Here is an 18,600-nt window from a genome sequence, read left to right on the forward strand (position 1 = left end):
TTCTACGATATTGAAACAAACAAACAACAACACATATTCTTAAAACTACGCCTTTTACCAAAAAACAACAACATATTCTTACAACAACAATAACAACAACAACACCACCAATTATTAAAACTAAACTTTTATCTATATTTATCTTTAACAGATTGTGTCCCCGATGGTGAATTGTTACACTAACGTAAATGCTCGACCATATCAGGCAAGCTCGGAACAGAACTATCTTTAAACCAAAGCTCTTCTTGCACTGCGGTATTCACTGCTTGCCCGAAATTTAGCCGTTGAAAGCGTTGGAAATACTTTTTCCAGTACATCTGTCTATGCCAACACAACTCAAGATAACAAACACAATGCCATCTACGTTTATTAGGCATACACCAACTATTACGGTGCCAACAAGAACCAATACTATTCCTGCTTACACCACTTATATCCGTACAGCAACAACATAAAAAACATATATCTACAACGACCGCCACTGCGCCTACAACTGAAGCCAGAAAACAGAAACAACAACAACAGAAACGACAACAACATTATCAACGATTCTTTATGACTAGAATATATACGCATACATGTTTAACAAGATATATCTGCAATACTGGAAATAGCAATCTGTGACAAATGTGACTCAGTTGTAAAATTTACTTTTTTTGTTAAAAATATGATGCAATTTTTGACCTGTGAGGAATGTGATTTCAGGGTACATAAAAAACCGGCTTCGATCATAAATTTCTCAGGAGCTGTGACATATATGTTCGCAATGTGTGACAAATGAGATCCTATTTTTCCCAGGTGGGAAGAATAGGATCCTATTTTTCCCAGGTGGGAAGAATATGATCTGGGAAAATAAGGTCTTGGGACTCTATCATAGTTGTAACCTTATTTTTCATTTTTTCTCTATTTTGTTTTATTTTATATGGCACAGTGACTTTACGAAGTTGATTTCATGAGCGAAATTATAATCAAGCCACTGTCGCTAGACGTTTGTAAATTTTAAGCTATTTGTTAAAGCTGCACTTTCACAGATTGACCGTTTTGACAACTTTTGATGTTTTGTCTTGGAGTGAGACAATTTGGGTGTGTATGTCTGGAAAACAGCGATATAAGACTGTTGACAAAACATCAGATAGCAGATTTTCATATTTACGTCCGAAAATTGATGGTTTATGACTAAAAGCGTTACTGAATTTAAGAAAAATAAGATCTGTTCTAGTGACTAAATGAACATTTTCCTTGTTTTGAATTTCATGGTTATAATTGAAAAATAAAAAAAAGAACAGGGATCAGTCAATCAATTGTTGTCTTCTATTCAGTCATAAGGAAACGAAAAAGGATTTGAATGTTCCTTTTTCGTTCTTTACTCTTAATTATGAAAAACACACACACACAAAGACGGAATATACAAGAAAAGTCCTTCAAGCCCCATTTTGCATTGTGGCAGCACTGTCAATGCTAAGCCTCACTAACCGGGACGCATTAGTACTTAAGCGGCGGATAATTATATTCATGCTGTAAAAATACCAATGAGCAATTTTAAGTGTTTACTGCAGATTGAATTTTGGTCATCTAAATGTGCGTAGATTAAAAACGCATCACGGAAAGCTCAGCTGCATTTTGACCCAGTATAGTAATATCTAACCGGAAAACCTCGGCCATTATCAAACGGAAATTATACGAGTCTTCTTAAAAAAAGTTCATCATGTTTTCAACCGTCAAGGGTCATAATAAATTGAACATACGGCGAAGAGTATCAAGCTGTTGTTCTATTAAACGGACATCAGGGGTAGCTCTTTACCGTGATTTATCTGGTCTTTGTAAATGCTCCAAAATTTAACAAGAATATCACTCTGAGTACAGCTGACATGTTATCAAAAAGAATCATCAAGAGTTCATTGTATTTATAATTTATTCTCATTTGCATGACAATGAATGTTTGACATTTGTCAATAAATATTGTGTTTGGGTCAAATAAAAAAGCCTAGAAATAAACTGAATAAGAATTATTTAACTTTGAACGATTTATTACGCATTTAACGAAACTAACAATTTTAAACTAAATCAGACAAGTCATAGTCAACAAAAACTTTATATTCTCGTTTATAAACACCGATTCATCAGTTTTATATTGTCAAATATAATCAGTTGAATTTTTTTTATTTATGAATATCGCCATATTCCTCGTACTCGCTATACCACATTGGATACATAACGTAATCTGGTTCACCATTACCGTTGTTGTTTTCAACACTGTTAGTAATGTCGCTATTGTTGTCATCAGTGTTACCGCTCTCGTTGTATTCAGTGTTAACACTCGCGTTGTCTTCAGTGTTACCACTCTCGTTGCCTTCAGTGTTATCGCTTTCATTGCCTTCAGTGTTAACACTCTCGTTGTCTTCAGTATTACCACTCAGACTGCCTTCAGTGTTACCACTCTCGTTGTCTTCAGTGTTACCGCTGTCGTTGCCTTCAGTGTTACCGCTGTCGTTGCCATCAGTGTTACCGCTCTTGTTGCCTTCAGTGTTACCGCTCTTGTTGCCTTCAGTGTTACCGCTCTCGTTGCCTTCAGTGTTACCGCTCTCGTTGCCTTCGGTGTTACCGCTCTCGTTGCCTTCAGTGTTACCACTCTCGTTGCCTTCAGTGTTACCGCTCTCGTTGCCTTCAGTGTTACCGCTCTCGTTGCCAACAGTGTTACCGCTTTCGTTGCCTTCAGTGTGAGCACCCTCGTTGCCTTCAGTGTTATCACTCAAATTGCCTTCAGTGTTACCACTCTCGTTGTCTTCAGTGTTACCGCTCTCGTTGTCTTCAGTGTAACCGCTCTTGTTGTCATCAGTGTTACCGCTCTCGTTGCCTTCTGTTTTACCACTCTCGTTGCCTTCACTGTTACTGCTCAGATTGCCTTCAGTGTTACCGCTTTCGTTGCCTTCAGTGTTACCGTTCTCGTTGCCTTCAGTGTTATCGCTTTCGTTGCCTTCAGTGTTACGGCTCTCGTTGCCTTCAGTGTTACTGCTCAGATTGCCTTCAGTGTTACCACTCACGTTGCCTTCAGTGTTACCGCTGACATTGCCTGCAGTGTAACCGCTTTCGTTGCCTTCAGTGTTACCGCTCTCGTTGACTTCTGTTTTACCGCTCTCGTTGTCTTCTGTTTTACCACTCTCGTTGCCTTCAGTGTTACCGCTCTCGTTGCCTTCAGTGTTACCGCTCTCGTTGCCTTCAGTGTTACCGCTCTCGTTGCCTTCAGTGTTACCGCTCTCGTTGCCTTCAGTGTTACCGCTCTCGTTGCCTTCAGTGTTACCACTCTCGTTGCCTTCAGTGTTACCGCTTTCGTTGCCATCAGTGTTACCACTCTCGTTGCCTTCAGTGTTACCGCTTTTGTTGCCTTCAGTGTGAGCACCCTCGTTGCCTTCAGTGTTACCGCTCTTGTTGCCATCAGTGTTACCGCTTTTGTTGCCTTCAGTGTGAGCACCCTCGTTGCCTTCAGTGTTACTGCTCAGATTGCCTTCAGTGTTACCACTCACGTTGCCTTCAGTGTTACCGCTGACGTTGCCTGCAGTGTTACCGCTTTCGTTGCCTTCAGTGTTACCGTTCTCGTTGACTTCTGTTTTACCGCTCTCGTTGTCTTCTGTTTTACCACTCTCGTTGCCTTCAGTGTTACCGCTCTCGTTGCCTTCAGTGTTACCGCTCTCGTTGCCTTCAGTGTTACCGCTGTCGTTGCCTTCAGTGTTACCGCTCTCGTTGCCTTCAGTGTTACCGCTCTCGTTGCCTTCAGTGTTACCACTCTCGTTGCCTTCAGTGTTACCGCTTTCGTTGCCATCAGTGTTACCACTCTCGTTGCCTTCAGTGTTACCGCTCTCGATGCCTGCAGTTTTACCGCTTTCGTTGCCTTCAGTGTTAGCGCTCTCGTTGTCTTCTGTTTTACCGCTCTCGTTGTCTTCTGTTTTACCACTCTCGTTGCCTTCAGTGTTATCGCTCTCGTTGCTTTCAGTGTTACCATTCAGACTGCCTTCAGTGTTACCACTCTCGTTGTCTTCAGTGTTACCGCTCTCGTTGCCTTCAGTGTTACCGCTGTCGTTGCCATCAGTGTTACCGCTCTCGTTGCCTTCAGTGTTATCGCTCTCGTTGCCTTCAGGGTTACCGCTCTCGTTGCCTTTAGTGTTACCGCTCTCGTTGCCTTCAGTGTTACCGCTCTCGTTGCCTTCAGTGTTACCACTCTCGTTGCCTTCAGTGTTACCGCTCTCGTTGCCTTCAGTGTTACCGCTCTTGTTGCCATCAGTGTTACCGCTTTTGTTGCCTTCAGTGTGAGCACCCTCGTTGCCTTCAGTGTTATCACTCAAATTGCCTTCAGTGTTACTACTCTCGTTGTCTTCAGTGTTACCGTTCTCGTTGTCTTCAGTGTAGCCGCTCTCGTTGTCATCAGTGTTACCGCTCTCGTTACCTTCTGTTTTACCACTTTCGTTGCCTTCACTGATACTGCTCAGATTGCCTTCAGTGTTACCGCTTTTGTTGCCTTCAGTGTTACCGCTCTCGTTGCCATCAGTGTTAACGCTTTCGTTGCCTTCAGTCTTACCGCTCTCGTTGCCTTCAGTGTTACTGCTCAGATTGCCTTCAGTGTTACCACTCACGTTGCCTTCAGTGTTACCGCTGTCATTGCCTGCAGTGTTACCGCTTTCGTTGCCTTCAGTGTTACCGCTTTCGTTCCCTTCGGTGTTACCGCTCTCGTTGCCTTCTGTTTTACCACTCTTGTTGCCTTCAGTGTTACCACTTTCGTTACCTTCAGTGTTACCGCTCTCGTTGTCATTAGTGTTACCACTCTCGTTGCCTTCAGTGTTACCGCTTTCGTTGCCATCAGTGTTACCACTCTCGTTGCCTTCAGTGTTACCGCTCTCGTTGCCTGCAGTGTTACCGCTCTCGTGGCCTTCAGTGTTACCGCTCTCGTTGTCTTCTGTTTTACCGCTCTCGTTGTCTTCTGTTTTACCACTCTCGTTGCCTTCAGTGTTACTGCTCTCGTTGCCTTCAGTGTTACCGCTCTCGTTGCCTTCAGTGTTACAGCTGTCGTTGTCTTCAGTGTTACCGCTCTCGTTGCTTTCAGTGTTACCGCTCTCGTTGTCTTCAGTGTTACCACTCTCGTTGCCTTCAGTGTTACCGCTCTCGTTGCCTTCAGTGTTACCGCTCTCGTTGCCATCAGTGTAACCGCTCTCGTTGCCTTCAGTGTTACCACTTTCGTTGCCTTCGGTGTTTCCGCTCTCGATGTCATCTGTGTTACCGCTCTCGTTGCCTTCAGTGTTACCGCTTTCGTTACCGTCAGTGTTACCACCCTCGTTGTCATCAGTGTTACCAATGTCTATGCTTATAGTGTTACCGCTCTCGTTGCCTTCAGTGTTAACGCTTTCGTTACCTTCAGTGTTACCGCTCTCGTTGTCTTCTGTTTTACCACTCTCGTTGCCTTCAGTGTAACCGCTTTCGTTATTTTCAGTGTTACCACTAAGATTGCCTTCAGTGTTACCGCTTTCGTTACCTTCAGTTTTACCGCTCTCGTTGTCATTAGTGTTAGCACTCTCTTTGCCTATAGTGTTACCGCTCTCGTTGCCTTCAATGTTACCGCTTTCGTTCCCTTCGGTGTTACCGCTCTCGTTGCCTTCTGTTTTACCACTCTTGTTGCCTTCAGTGTTACCACTTTCGTTGCCATCAGTGTTACCACTCTCGTTGCCTTCAGTGTTACCGCTCTCGTTGCCTGCAGTGTTACCGCTCTCGTGGCCTTCAGTGTTACCGCTCTCGTTGTCTTCTGTTTTACCGCTCTCGTTGTCTTCTGTTTTACCACTCTCGTTGCCTTCAGTGTTACCGCTCTCGTTGCCTTCAGTGTTACCGCTCTCGTTGCCTTCAGTGTTACCGCTGTCGTTGTCTTCAGTGTTACCGCTCTCGTTGCCTTCAGTGTTACCGCTCTCGTTGTCTTCAGTGTTACCACTCTCGTTGCCTTCAGTGTTACCGCTCTCGTTGCCTTCAGTGTTACCGCTCTCGTTGCCATCAGTGTAACCGCTCTCGTTGCCTTCAGTGTTACCACTTTCGTTGCCTTCGGTGTTACCGCTCTCGATGTCATCTGTGTTACCGCTCTCGTTGCCTTCAGTGTTACCGCTTTCGTTACCTTCAGTGTTACCACCCTCGTTGTCATCAGTGTTACCAATGTCTATGCTTATAGTGTTACCGCTCTCGTTGCCTTCAGTGTTAACGCTTTCGTTCCCTTCAGTGTTACCGCTCCCGTTGCCTTCTGTTTTACCACTCTCGTTGCCTTCAGTGTTACCGCTTTCGTTATTTTCAGTGTTACCACTAATATTGCCTTCAGTGTTACCGCTTTCGTTACCTTCAGTGTTACCGCTCTCGTTGTCATTAGTGTTAGCACTCTCTTTGCCTATAGTGTTACCGCTCTCGTTGCCTTCAGTGTTACCGCTTTCGTTCCCTTCGGTGTTTCCGCTCTCGTTGCCTTCTGTTTTACCACTCTTGTTGCCTTCAGTATTACCGCTCTCGATGCCTTCAATGTTACCACTCAGATTGCCTTCAGTGTTACCGCTCTCGTTGTCGTCTGTGTTACCGCTTTCGTTGAAATCAGTGTTACCGCTCTCGTTGTCTTCTGTTTTAGCACTCTCGTTGACATCAGTGTTACCGCTGTCGTTGTCTTCTGTTTTACCACTTTCGTTGCCTTCAGTGTTATCGCCTTCGTTGTCTTCAGGTTTAACACTCTCGTTGCCTTCAGTGTTATCACTCAAATTGCCTTCAGTGTTACCACTCTCGTTGTCTTCAGTGTTACCGCTCTCGTTGTCTTCAGTGTAACCGCTCTCAGTTTCATCAGTGTTACCGCTCTCGTTGCCTTCTGTTTTACCACTCTCGTTGCCTTCACTGTTACTGCTCAGATTGCCTTCAGGGTTACCGCTTTCGTTGCCTTCAGTGTTACCGCTCTCGTTGCTTTCTGTTTTACCACTTTCGTTGCCTTCAGTGTTACCGCTCTCGTTGCTTTCTGTTTTACCACTCTCGTTGCCTTCAGTGTTACCGCTCTCTTTGTCTTCAGTGTTACCACTCAGATTGCTTTCAGTGTTACCAGTCTCGTTGTCGTCTGTGTTACCACTCTCGTTGCCTTCAGTGTTACCACTCTCGTTGCCTTCAGTGTTACCACTCTCGTTGCCTTTAGTATTTCCACTCTCGTTGTCTTCAGTGTTACCACTCTCGTTGTCTTCAGTGTTACCGCTCTCGTTGCCTTCAGTGTTACCGCTGTCGTTGCCTTCAGTGTTACCACTCTCGTTGCCTTCAGTGTTACAACTCTCGTTGTCGTCAGTGTTACTTCTTTCGTTGTCTTCAGTGTTACCGCTCTCGTTGCCTTCAGTGTTACCACTCTCGGTGCCTTTAGTGTTACCGCTCTCGTTGCCTTCAGTGTTACCACTCTCGTTGCCTTCAATGTAACCGCTCTCGTTGTCTTCAGTGTTACCACTCTCGTTGCCTTCAGTGTTACCGCTCTCGTTGCCTTCTGTTTTACCACTCTCGTTGCCTTCAGTGTTACCGCTCTCGGTGTCTTCAGTGTTACCACTCATATTGCCTTCAGTGTTACCACTCTCGTTGTCGTCTGTGTTACCGCTTTCGTTGACATCAGTGTTACCACTCTCGTTGCCTTCAGTGTTTTCACTCTCGTTGCCTTCAGTGTTTTCACTCTCGTTGTCTTCATTGTTACCGCTGTCGTTGTCTTCTGTTTTACCACTTTCGTTGCCTTCAGTGTTATCGCCTTCGTTGTCTTCAGGTTTAACACTCTCGTTGCCTTCAGTGTTATCACCCAAATTGCCTTCAGTGTTACCACTCTCGTTGTCTTCAGTGTTACCGCTCTCGTTGTCTTCAGTGTAACCGCTCTCAGTTTCATCAGTGTTACCGCTCTCGTTGCCTTCTGTTTTACCACTCTCGTTGCCTTCACTGTTACTGCTCAGATTGCCTTCAGGGTACCCGCTTTCGTTGCCTTCAGTGTTACCGCTCTCGTTGCTTTCTGTTTTACCACTTTCGTTGCCTTCAGTGTTACTGCTCTCGTTGCCTTCTGTTTTACCACTCTCGTTGCCTTCAGTGTTACCGCTCTCTTTGTCTTCAGTGTTACCACTCAGATTGCTTTCAGTGTTACCACTCTCGTTGTCGTCTGTGTTACCGCTCTCGTTGCATTCAGTGTTACCACTCTCGTTGCCTTCAGTGTTACCACTCTCGTTGCCTTTAGTATTTCCACTCTCGTTGTCTTCAGTGTTACCACTCTCGTTGTCTTCAGTGTTACCGCTCTCGTTGCCTTCAGTGTTACCGCTGTCGTTGCTTTCAGTGTTACCACTCTCGTTGCCTTCAGTGTTACCACTCTCGTTGTCGTCAGTGTTACTTCTCTCGTTGTCTTCAGTGTTACCGCTCTCGTTGCCTTCAGTGTTACCACTTTCGGTGCCTTTAGTGTTACCGCTCTCGTTGTCGTCTGTGTTACTACTCTCGTTGCCTTTAGTATTTCCACTCTCGTTGTCTTCAGTGTTACCACTCTCGTTGTCTTCAGTGTTACCGCTGTCGTTGTCTTCAGTATTACCGCTCTCGATGTCTTCAGTCTTACCGCTCTCGTTGACTTCAGTCATACCACTCTCGTTGCCTTCAGTGTTATCACTCTCTTGGTCTTCTGTGTTACCGCTTTCGCTGTCTTTAGTGTTACCGCTCTCGTTGCCATCGGTGTAACCGCTCTCGTTGTCTTCTGTGTTGGTTTTACTTCTGTCGTTGTCCTCTGTGTTGGTTTCACCGCTGTCATTGTCTTCTGTTTTCGTTTCACCACTGTCGTTGTCTTCTTTGTTGGTTTCACCACTGTCGTTGTCTTCTGTAAGGTTTTCATCATTCATTTTGTCTTCTGTAAGGGTTTCACCACTGTCGTTGTCTTCAGTGTTGGTTTCACCGCTGTTGTTGTCTTCTGTTTTGATTTCACCGCTCTTGTTGTCTTCTATGATGGTTTCACTGCTGTCATTGTCTTCTGTTTTGGTTTCACCGCTGTCATTGTCTTCTTTGTTGGTTTCACCGCTGTCGTTGTCTTCTGTTTTAGTTTCACCGCTCTCGTTGTCTTCTCTTTTGGTTTGACCACTATCCTTGTCTTCTGTGTTGGTTTCACCACTGTCGTTGTCTTCTGTGTTGGTTTCACCACTCTCGTTGTTTTCTGTGTTGGTTTCACCGCTGTTATTGTCTTTTGTTTTTGTTTCAAAGCTGTCGTTGTCTTCTGTGTTTGTTTCACCACTGTCGTTGTCTTCTGTGTTTGTTTCACCACTGTCGTTGTCTTCTGGGTTAGTTTCACCACTGTCGTTGTCTTTTGTGTTAGTTTCACCACTCTCATTGTCTTCTGTGTTGGTTTCACCGCTGTCGTTGTCTTCTGTTTTGGTTTCACCACTGTTGTTGTTTTCTGTTTTGTTTTCACCACTGTCTTTGTCTTCTGTGTTGGTTTTACCACTGTTATTGTCTTTTGTGTTGGTTTCACCACTGTCGTTGTCTTCTGTGTTGGTTTCACCACTGTTGTTGTCTTCTGTTTTCGTTTCAGCACTGTCGTTGTCTTCTTTGATTGTTTTACCACTCTCGTTGTCTTCTGTGTTGGTTTCACCAATCTCGTTGTCTTTTGTTTTGGTTTCACCACTGTCGTTGTCCTTTGTGTTGCTTTTACCACTCTCATTGTCTTCTGTTTTGGTTTCACCATTCTCATTGTCTTTTGTTTTGATTTCTACGCTCTCGTTGTCTTCAGAGTTGGTTTCACCACTGTTGGTATCTTTTGTGTTTGTTTTACCGCTGTCGTTGTCATCTGTTTTGTCTGCACCACTCTCATTGTCTTCTGTTTTGGTATCACTGTTCTCGCTATCTTTTGTTTTTGTTTCACCGCTCTCGTTGTCCTCTGTGTTGGTTTTACTACTGTCGTTGTCTTCTGTGTTGGTTTCACCACTCGCGTTTTCTTCTGTGTTAGTTTCACTACTGTCGTTGTCTTCTGTGTTGGTTTCACCACTGTCGTTGTCTTCTGTGTCGGTTTCACCGCTGTCGTTGTCTTCTGTGTTGGTTTCACCACTGTCGTTGTCTTCTGTGTTGGTTTCACCACTCTTGTTGTCTTCTGTGTTGGTTTCAACACTAGCGTATTCTTCTGTTTTGGTTTCACCACTAGCGTTGTCTTCTGTTTTAGTTTCACCACTGTCGTTGTCTTCTGTGTTGGTATCACCACTGACGTTGTCTTTTGTTTTGGTTTCACCACTGTTGTTGTCTTCTGTTTTGGTTTCACCACTCTCGTTGTCTTCTGTGTTGGTTTCACCACTGCCGTTGTCTTCTGTTTTGGTTTCACCACTGCCGTTGTCTTCTGTTTTGGTTTCACCGCTGTCGTTGTCTTCTGTTTTGGTTTCATTGCTGTCGTTGTCTTCTGTTTTGGTTTCACCGCTGTCCTTTTCTTCTGTTTTGGTTTTACCGCTGTCGTTGTATTTTGTGTTGGTTTCACCACTGTCGTTGTCTTCTGTGTTGGTTTCACCGATCTCTTTGTCTTCTGTGTTGGTTTCACCACTCTCGTTGTCTTCTCTTTTGGTTTCATCGCTCTCGTTGTCTTCTTTGTTGCCGCTGTCGTTGCTTTCAGTTTTATCACCCTCTTTATCGTCAGTGCTACTTGTCTCGTTTTCTTCACTGTTACCGCTCTCAATGTCTTTAGTGTTTGAGGTACCGCTTTCGTTAACATCACTATTGGTTGCTTCGTTATCTTTAGTATTTGTGTTCCCACTCTCTACATCTTTGGTACCTTCTGATTTATCTTGATTGTTCGTCCCGTTTTCGCGGCTATTTTCTTCTTTAGTGCCACCGTCGTTTTCTACACTCTCAGTTTCCTCTTTGTCTTTATCTCCTTCTTCCTCCGTTCTGATGCAACATTTATTGTCCTCGCTGCAGTATGCCTCGCTTATGTTTCCATTGTAACAATCTTTGTTTATAAAACACTCCTTTGTAGTTCCGGTAAAGCATGGCGCACAAGTTGCTGTTAAAACATTGAGAAACTATTATAAGGTTTACTATTAAGTAGTTAATTGTGTTTGTTTAGCTCGATTGACTCATGCATTAGAGCTGATTCCACTATACTAAGGTTTTGTTTACTGAAATGTTTATTTATAGAAGAAGGAAAAACATCAAGTAACAATAAGTGTATTTATAGTTGTTATATATTAAAACCATAAAAGTATTTATTTATCACCCGGTGTATGATCTTCCTTTTCGCCATAGCACGCGCAAGGATTTGATTGGTCAATGCTGCATGCGCGGTACCTCGCTCTCACCTCTGTGTCACGTGGTATACCATCTTTATCACGTGACTTATGGCCGCCTCTGCAGTTCTTTCCCTTGCAATTCGACCATTCACTCCAGTCGCTAAGACCATAACCAACTGTAATGAAGATTTATATCCAAGTGGTATAAGCCAAATATAACATTGAAAGAGATTACGCTTACTTCGCCCATTTTTAATCCCTTCATGTCATCTAACTATTATATTATAAGTTACGGGGTTAGTAGGTGACCCGATACCCCATATTGGGTCACCTAGTAACATAGTAACGTATATATCACTTCGACGACCTGTTTACATGTTTAAATATTTCATTTATTCATCGAAATATTTATCGGAATCGGAAAATTGACACCATTTTGGTACGATATAAATTTGGCGAATCAATATGGAAAAATATGGGGTGATCGCGTGAGCAGTCCTGGACCAATGACGTTGCGTCATTTATGTTGTTGGCGTGATGTAGACATATAACGATTTGGAATACTCTTTGACAAGATAAAACTCCAGGTTTAATGTATGTTTCAGCGTATATACAATTACCATTTAACACAAGAGTACAATTAACTCTCTACCCGGAGAGCATCTTAAAATCACTGTGTTTCAATGACTGCACAAGGGAGGCAATCCCATCATAGTTATCAGTAAAACTCAGTGTGTGTATACCACGTGATAAATTGCGTCATAAATGCTACGTCGGGAGGCATTATTTTGATTTGAAAAAAGACTTTAAACAAAGATTACTTCACTATATCTTCACCATTTTAAATAAAACACAGCGCAGTCTACGCCTCTTAAGGAGCCCTGCCGTTGGTCTTTTACCAGAGTTTGTTTGAGAGTTTAGTTTCTTAAAACACTTCGACAAACCTTTTCACGAATACGGCCGTCTGACGGAGCACTGCCAAAACATAATTCTGGAAACAGGTTTGTCGAAGTGTTTGATGAAACTAAACACCTTATCAAACTCCGGTATTTAAACGAAGGCGTTGCATTTTAAGCAGCATATACTGCCCTTTGTTTCATTTAAAATGGTGTTGTAAAAGAAAAGTTATTTAAGTCTTCATTTTTAGTAAAATGTTGCCTTTCGACGTAGCATTTATGACGTAATTTATCACGTGGTATACACACACTAAAGCTAGTTTGATGTGTGTGAGGTCTGTTCGTGGTCTTTGCAAGTTACTATTGTTCCTCGTTCAGTTTCCCTTACCGTATGCTCTTTTATTTGATTGTTTGGCTACTGAACTTGTCCAGGCCCCAATTTATCGAAAATTCTTAAGCTTAACTTACTTAATTGTCTTATTTCATTTAGCAAAATTACTAAATTGAACAAAACAAAAAGGAGTTTATCTATTTATCTCAAATATCATATCATTTTTACCCCCAAAACTCTTTCAAAAGAGAATATCACAAAATGTATACCAAATCAAAAATAAGGTGTTTAGCTTGATCCTGTTATAAGGGACTTAAGTTGTTTCGAGAAATAGGGGCCCTGTAGGTTTCAATGTTATAAGATGCACTCTTACTCCCAAATAAGGTTTATCACATTTAATAATGTTGTTTTGATATTCAAAAAAGGGAAAATAAATATCAAAAACAATGGTTCTTATGTAGGATACCGAGTTTTATTTGAAAGAAATGAGCATAAAACATGGTATTTCTACCTTATGAGACAATAATAGACCACAGTAAATATTTAAGCATTTATCAATCATTTAAAAATTGCGCTTAGATATACAGTTACAATCTTGTTATCAGTAATTAAAATGTTCCAGGTTTAAAAGTCAAAATTGATGTTTGTTATACATGACATTGTGTATGTATTGATTTTGAATAAGAGTGTCACTTTAATCTAAAGGTACTATAAATGTAATTCATGTTCACTATATAAATATGGTAGCATACTGCCAAGTATTGACTATAATACCTATTTCTTTATTTGACGGATCAAACAAACAAATCAGTTCATATGCCTGATACTGACCTTCCAAATAAATGAGATACCTTTCAGTGCCGTAGCTACACTGAGGCACACGGAGGCAGCTGCCCCGGTGTTTTTGGGTGCATATAACAATTTCTATAGCTCTAAAAATAACCTTTTTCGACTTACTTAATTTGCCTCAATATACACAAACCATCGACCAAAGATACTCCAGAATGCAGGAAATCGCTTCTTGCAAAAAATGAATCGGGGGGGGGGGATGCCCCCGGACCCCCATAGACCGTTCTGCCTCGGTGTTTTTTTAAGTCTAGCTACGACACTGCCTTTCACATATCTCTTTCAAAAGAACCCATGACTTGTACTACAATTCTGTTTTAATAAGCCTACAACTATGACATCACATGTTTCGCTGACGTCATATTCACTTTCATACCTACATTCGTACGTATAAGAACTCACCATAGACATAACATGTGCTAGCGCACGACTCCATGCTATTGAACGAGTTAGCTCCAACCAGGCAAAGATCAGAATACTCGCACGTGCAATTTGCCACGTTAAAAAAATAGTGACGTCGTGAGTTTGCGTTGCCTACGGAACATTTTTCGGGAACAAAACTCCCCTTCAGGCATGTGGGACCTGTAAAAAAGATGGAGTGAATATAATTTACAAAAAAAAATATAGTAACACAACTACAGTAAAAACCCGTTGGCTCGATTTCTCTTGGTTCGAATTCCTCGTTGGCTCGAACTAGATGTAAAGGACCGATTTTTATACTGAAGGTAAACTTTTTCGTTTGGCTCGAATTTTCCGAGGCTCGAGGTATTTTAGCCGGTCCCTTGGAGTTCGAGCGACTGCGGATCAACTATTTACGATTTACAATTACTTAAATGACCCTATTTAATCTTGGTGTTTGTCAAAAGAGCCTTACGAGAAGAAAAAGAATATACAATACTTTTACCGATACGCATACAATGAAGGTATTAGGGATGGTAAGGGGGGGGGGGGGGGCTTGCAAGATTGCAAAATAGTTCAGTTTACGTATCCGACTTAAGTTGGACAAAAGAACAAATGGCTCATCTTATAAACAAGAGTATGGCAGCATATCGTTATATCAATATTTTTAGTTGACTATTATCTGTTCGTTATTAATATTGTTGATTTTACTTAAATGCCAATAAAAGACAACAAAAATTAAGGTCTTAGTTTCGGAAACAATATACCATTTCTGCGTTTATGGATTATTATATCATTAACGGATAGAGGTAACGCACCAATTGTCTCAAAGTTTAAAATCGTAAGAGTAAGTGTCGTACGATCGTTGATAAAAATGAACATAATGTGTAGATCCTTGTTAACATGAACCTTAAGATGTAGTGTCGTTTGATCATTGTTGACATGAACCTTAAGATGAGATGTCGTACGATCCTTGTTGGCATGAAGCTTAAGTGTTAGTGTCGTACGATCCTTGTTAAGATAAACCCAAAGATGTAGTGTCGTACGATCCTTGTTAACATGAACCCAAAGATGTAGTGTCGTACGAACCTTGTTGGCATGAACCTTAAGATGTAGTGTCGTACGATCCTTGATAAGATGAACCCAAAGATGTAGTGTCGTTTGATCCTTGTTGACATGAACCTTAAGATGAAGTGTCGTACGATCCTTGTTGGCATGAACCTTAAGATGTAGTGTCGTACGATCCTTGATAAGATGAACCCAAAGATGTAGTGTCGTACGATTGTTGTTAAGATGAACCCAAAGATGTAGTGTCGTACGACCCTTGTTAACATGAACCGAAAAATGTAGTGTCGTACGAATATTAATAAGATAACCCCAAAGATGTAGTGTCGTACGATCGTTGATTAGATGAACCCAAAGATGTAGTGTCGTACGAACGTTGATTAGATGAACTCAAAGATGAAGTGTCGTACGATCGTTGTTAACATGAACCTAAAGATGTAGTGTCGTACGATCGTTGTTAACATGAACCCAAAGATGTATTGTCGTACGATCCTTGTTAAGATAAACCCAAAGATGTAGTGTCGTACGATCGTTGATTAGATGAACTCAAAGATGCAGTGTCGTACGACCGTTGTTAAGATAAACCCAAAGATGTAGTGTCGTACCTTCGTTGATTAGATGAACTCAAAGATGTAGTGCCGTACCTTCGTTGTTAAGATAAACCCAAATATGTGGTGTCGTACGATCCTTTTTAAGATAAACCTTAATATGTTGTGTCGTACGATCCTTGTTCAGATAAACCCAAAGATGTTGTGTCGTACGATTATCTATAAGATGAACCCAAAGATGTAGTGTCGTACGTTTGTCTATAAGATGAACCCAAAGATGTAGTGTCGTACGATCGTTGACAAGATGAACCCAAAAATGTAGTGTCGTACGATCCTTGATAAGATGAACCTAAAGACGTAGTGTCGTACAATCGTTGACAAGATGAACCTTAAGATGTAGTGTCGCACGATCCTTGATAAGATGACCACAAAGATGTAGTGTCGTACGATCGTTGACAAGATGAACCTAAAGACGTAGTGCCGTACGATCGTTGATAAGGTGAACCCAAAGATAAATCCAAATATGTAGTATCGTACGATCGTTGATTAGATGAACCCAAAGATGAAGTGTCGTACGATCGTATTTTTTTAACGAATATACATACTTAGTTTCTATCAGATATGTTTAAAAAAATCACTAGTCCTAATGCATGAGTCAGTTTAACCGAAGAACTCGTTCAAATTGTAATTCAATTTCTAACTTTCGTGTAATACTCATCTTCAATTTGAAAGTATTGACCTCAACAAGGGTGTCCAATTATATTATACAAGCAGGTAAATAAGTTGCTCCCCACCTGATACCGATACTAACACATATGGCTGAATCTGACATTATCTGACATAATCGGACATTATCTGACATTTTTTTACATTAACTGACATTATCGGACATTATCTGACATTATTGGACATGTTTACCTTAACTGACATTATCGGACAATATCTGACATTTTTTACAATAACTGACATTATCGGGCATTATCTGACATTGTCTTACATTATCGGACATTATCTGACATTTTTACATTAACTGACATTATCGGACATTGGTACGATTTTTCATAACTGTTAAAGTTAACAACGTTGTTAATGTCGTCATTGTTAACGTTCAAACCGCTATTATGGAAAGTGTTCGATGGCTCCAAATGATGCTATATTTTTATGGTTTAATTGAATATTAAAGTTGGGATGAAATATTAGGAAATTCTAAGCCGTTCTGGAAGTTTCAAGGACATTGTTGTGATGCGCATCACTTCTTGCGCAATTCAAGACAATTGTTTCATCTGTGCTTGTTTGATTTAAATACATCAGCATTTAATAAAACAGTTTGCCTTTAAAAGATAGCAAATATGCCGTGAACAACGTTGTGAACTTCTTAGTTCGTAGTTCTTAACTATCGGCCCATTATATTGTGAAATAGTTACGATTGCGGGAAATAGTAACCTAGGTGAAATATACTTACCTACGCGATCAACAGGGGCAGTAAAAGCCAGTTGCAGAAAACTGAACGCCAGTGCCGAAACAAAAAGCGATTCCATTTCCTATGTGTCTTAAAAGGAAAAAAGTACAATGTTATTATTCCACATGTAAGAAAAATATCGTAGTCGTAGCACGTGATTTTTTATGGTCATGATTTGGAATACAAACGTTTTGCACTTAGAAAACATTGATCTATAATATGTCTTCAACTAGTTTTCGCCAGAATATACGACAAATGCATGTAATGGGCATTATAAATTATTGTTGTCGTGTATATGTCTAGCTTCATTTTGTTTATAATGTTAGTAAAAAAGCATCGTCGACAACCACGGTACTTTTTTCCGTTACACTTCATACATAACGCGGGACAATTGACCGACAAAATCTCGTTTTAATGCATATGCATGAGGCAGGAAAGACAACTCTTCTTCCAATGAATTCGCATGTTACACTCCAAAAGTGTCCAATAACTTAACAGTGTCAGTAGCCTCCGTGGCCGTGTGGTTTTGACTACTGCCAAATATTATTGTACTGAGAAGGCGGACCAGGTTCATTTTTTCAACCGTAAAGCATCCTGTACTTTTCGGAACCAATGAAACTGCCTCGTTAATTATTCATGATTACGAGATTTTCCTAGCCAAATTGCCCACGGTACACAACGAAGCATAGCGTAGTATGTATCGGGGGTATCCGACGATGTTTTTAAAAGCATCAGTGTGTTCCAACTTACTTGTGTCACCTAACATTGTATTATTTCAAAACAAAGAAGAAAAATTAAACACCGTATTTAAAATATTTCCTATTTTTCGAAAAAAAACTGACAATTAGGCAAATCCAACCTATTTTAATATTCCTTTCAATAAAAGACGCATTCCAGTTGTACACTTCTTCAAATGAAACACGCTTATTTATAAAAAAATATATATACCTTTTCGATATTGAATGTTCCGTTAAAAACAACTGCAGAAATCGCTATGACGTGGAAAGCTTTATAAGACGAAATCTGGCGATGGGCTTGTTTATATGATCACTTAATATTAAAAAAGTTATTGATTTGTAACATGAAGGCCCGACCCAAACATAGACGCCGTCCTACGCATTTTAAAAAGTTGAAACGCATTTAGGCCAAATGAAAAATAAATGCGATTGGACTGTATCGTGTTTAAACTGTATTTTTCTTGTCTTTTGGGCATTCGGAGCTCCTCGGCCATTTTTATCGAAAACAACCTCGGATGTATGCCGGTATATCAGTTGAAGTAGTTCGTAATTTTTTTAATATATATTTAATTAAATGTAGTGTTTGAGTGTTGTATTTATTCATCTCGGTTTAAATTGATTGCCAGTTAAGTGTTTTATTGCAAACATAATTAAGATTTCCTAGACTTAAGTCATAAAGTTTAACTACTACATAAAATACCTACGCGATCTACTTGCAGCGGACTTAAACGTTCCGGTTTTTTGAGTATGTAAACCGTCCAAATACATCCGAGGTTGTTTTCGATAAAAAATTGCCGAGGAGTTCCGAATGGTCTTTTAGGAAATCATTTGAAACCGAGCTTTTGTCGGAGGATCACATTTTTGAATCTTGCATTCCTGATTGTAAATATGTTACTTTAAATGCCTAGTTTAAGGAATGTTTGGCATTTATTTTAATACAATTCCCGCTGTGCATCTTCTGCTAATTACACTGATGTCACAGTAGGGGCCAATTTCCTGTTTAATTGTTTATTGGCTCAGGGCCATTTAGGGTCCATTTCTATAATAAAAAAAAATTGCGGGGGGGGGGGTCACTTATA

The 18,600-nt window shown here is 41.0% G+C and overlaps 1 protein-coding gene across 1 annotated transcript in view; it reads right to left on the reverse strand.

Annotated features, from left to right (window-relative positions):
• Window positions 1-2,159: 2,159 nt before the first annotated feature.
• LOC128221601 (serine-rich adhesin for platelets-like) overlaps window positions 2,160-18,600 on the reverse strand; it is a 28,680-nt gene continuing 12,239 nt past the window's right edge. The window contains exons 8-10 of the mRNA XM_052930208.1: window positions 13,852-13,895; window positions 11,228-11,416; window positions 2,160-11,014 (exon numbers count right to left, since the gene is read on the reverse strand). Coding sequence (XP_052786168.1) covers window positions 2,160-11,014; window positions 11,228-11,416; window positions 13,852-13,895 — 9,088 coding nt within the window. The remainder of the gene's footprint in view (window positions 11,015-11,227; window positions 11,417-13,851; window positions 13,896-18,600) is intronic.

This window comes from Mya arenaria, chromosome 16, assembly GCF_026914265.1.
Source record: "Mya arenaria isolate MELC-2E11 chromosome 16, ASM2691426v1".
Classification (NCBI taxonomy): domain Eukaryota; kingdom Metazoa; phylum Mollusca; class Bivalvia; order Myida; family Myidae; genus Mya; species Mya arenaria.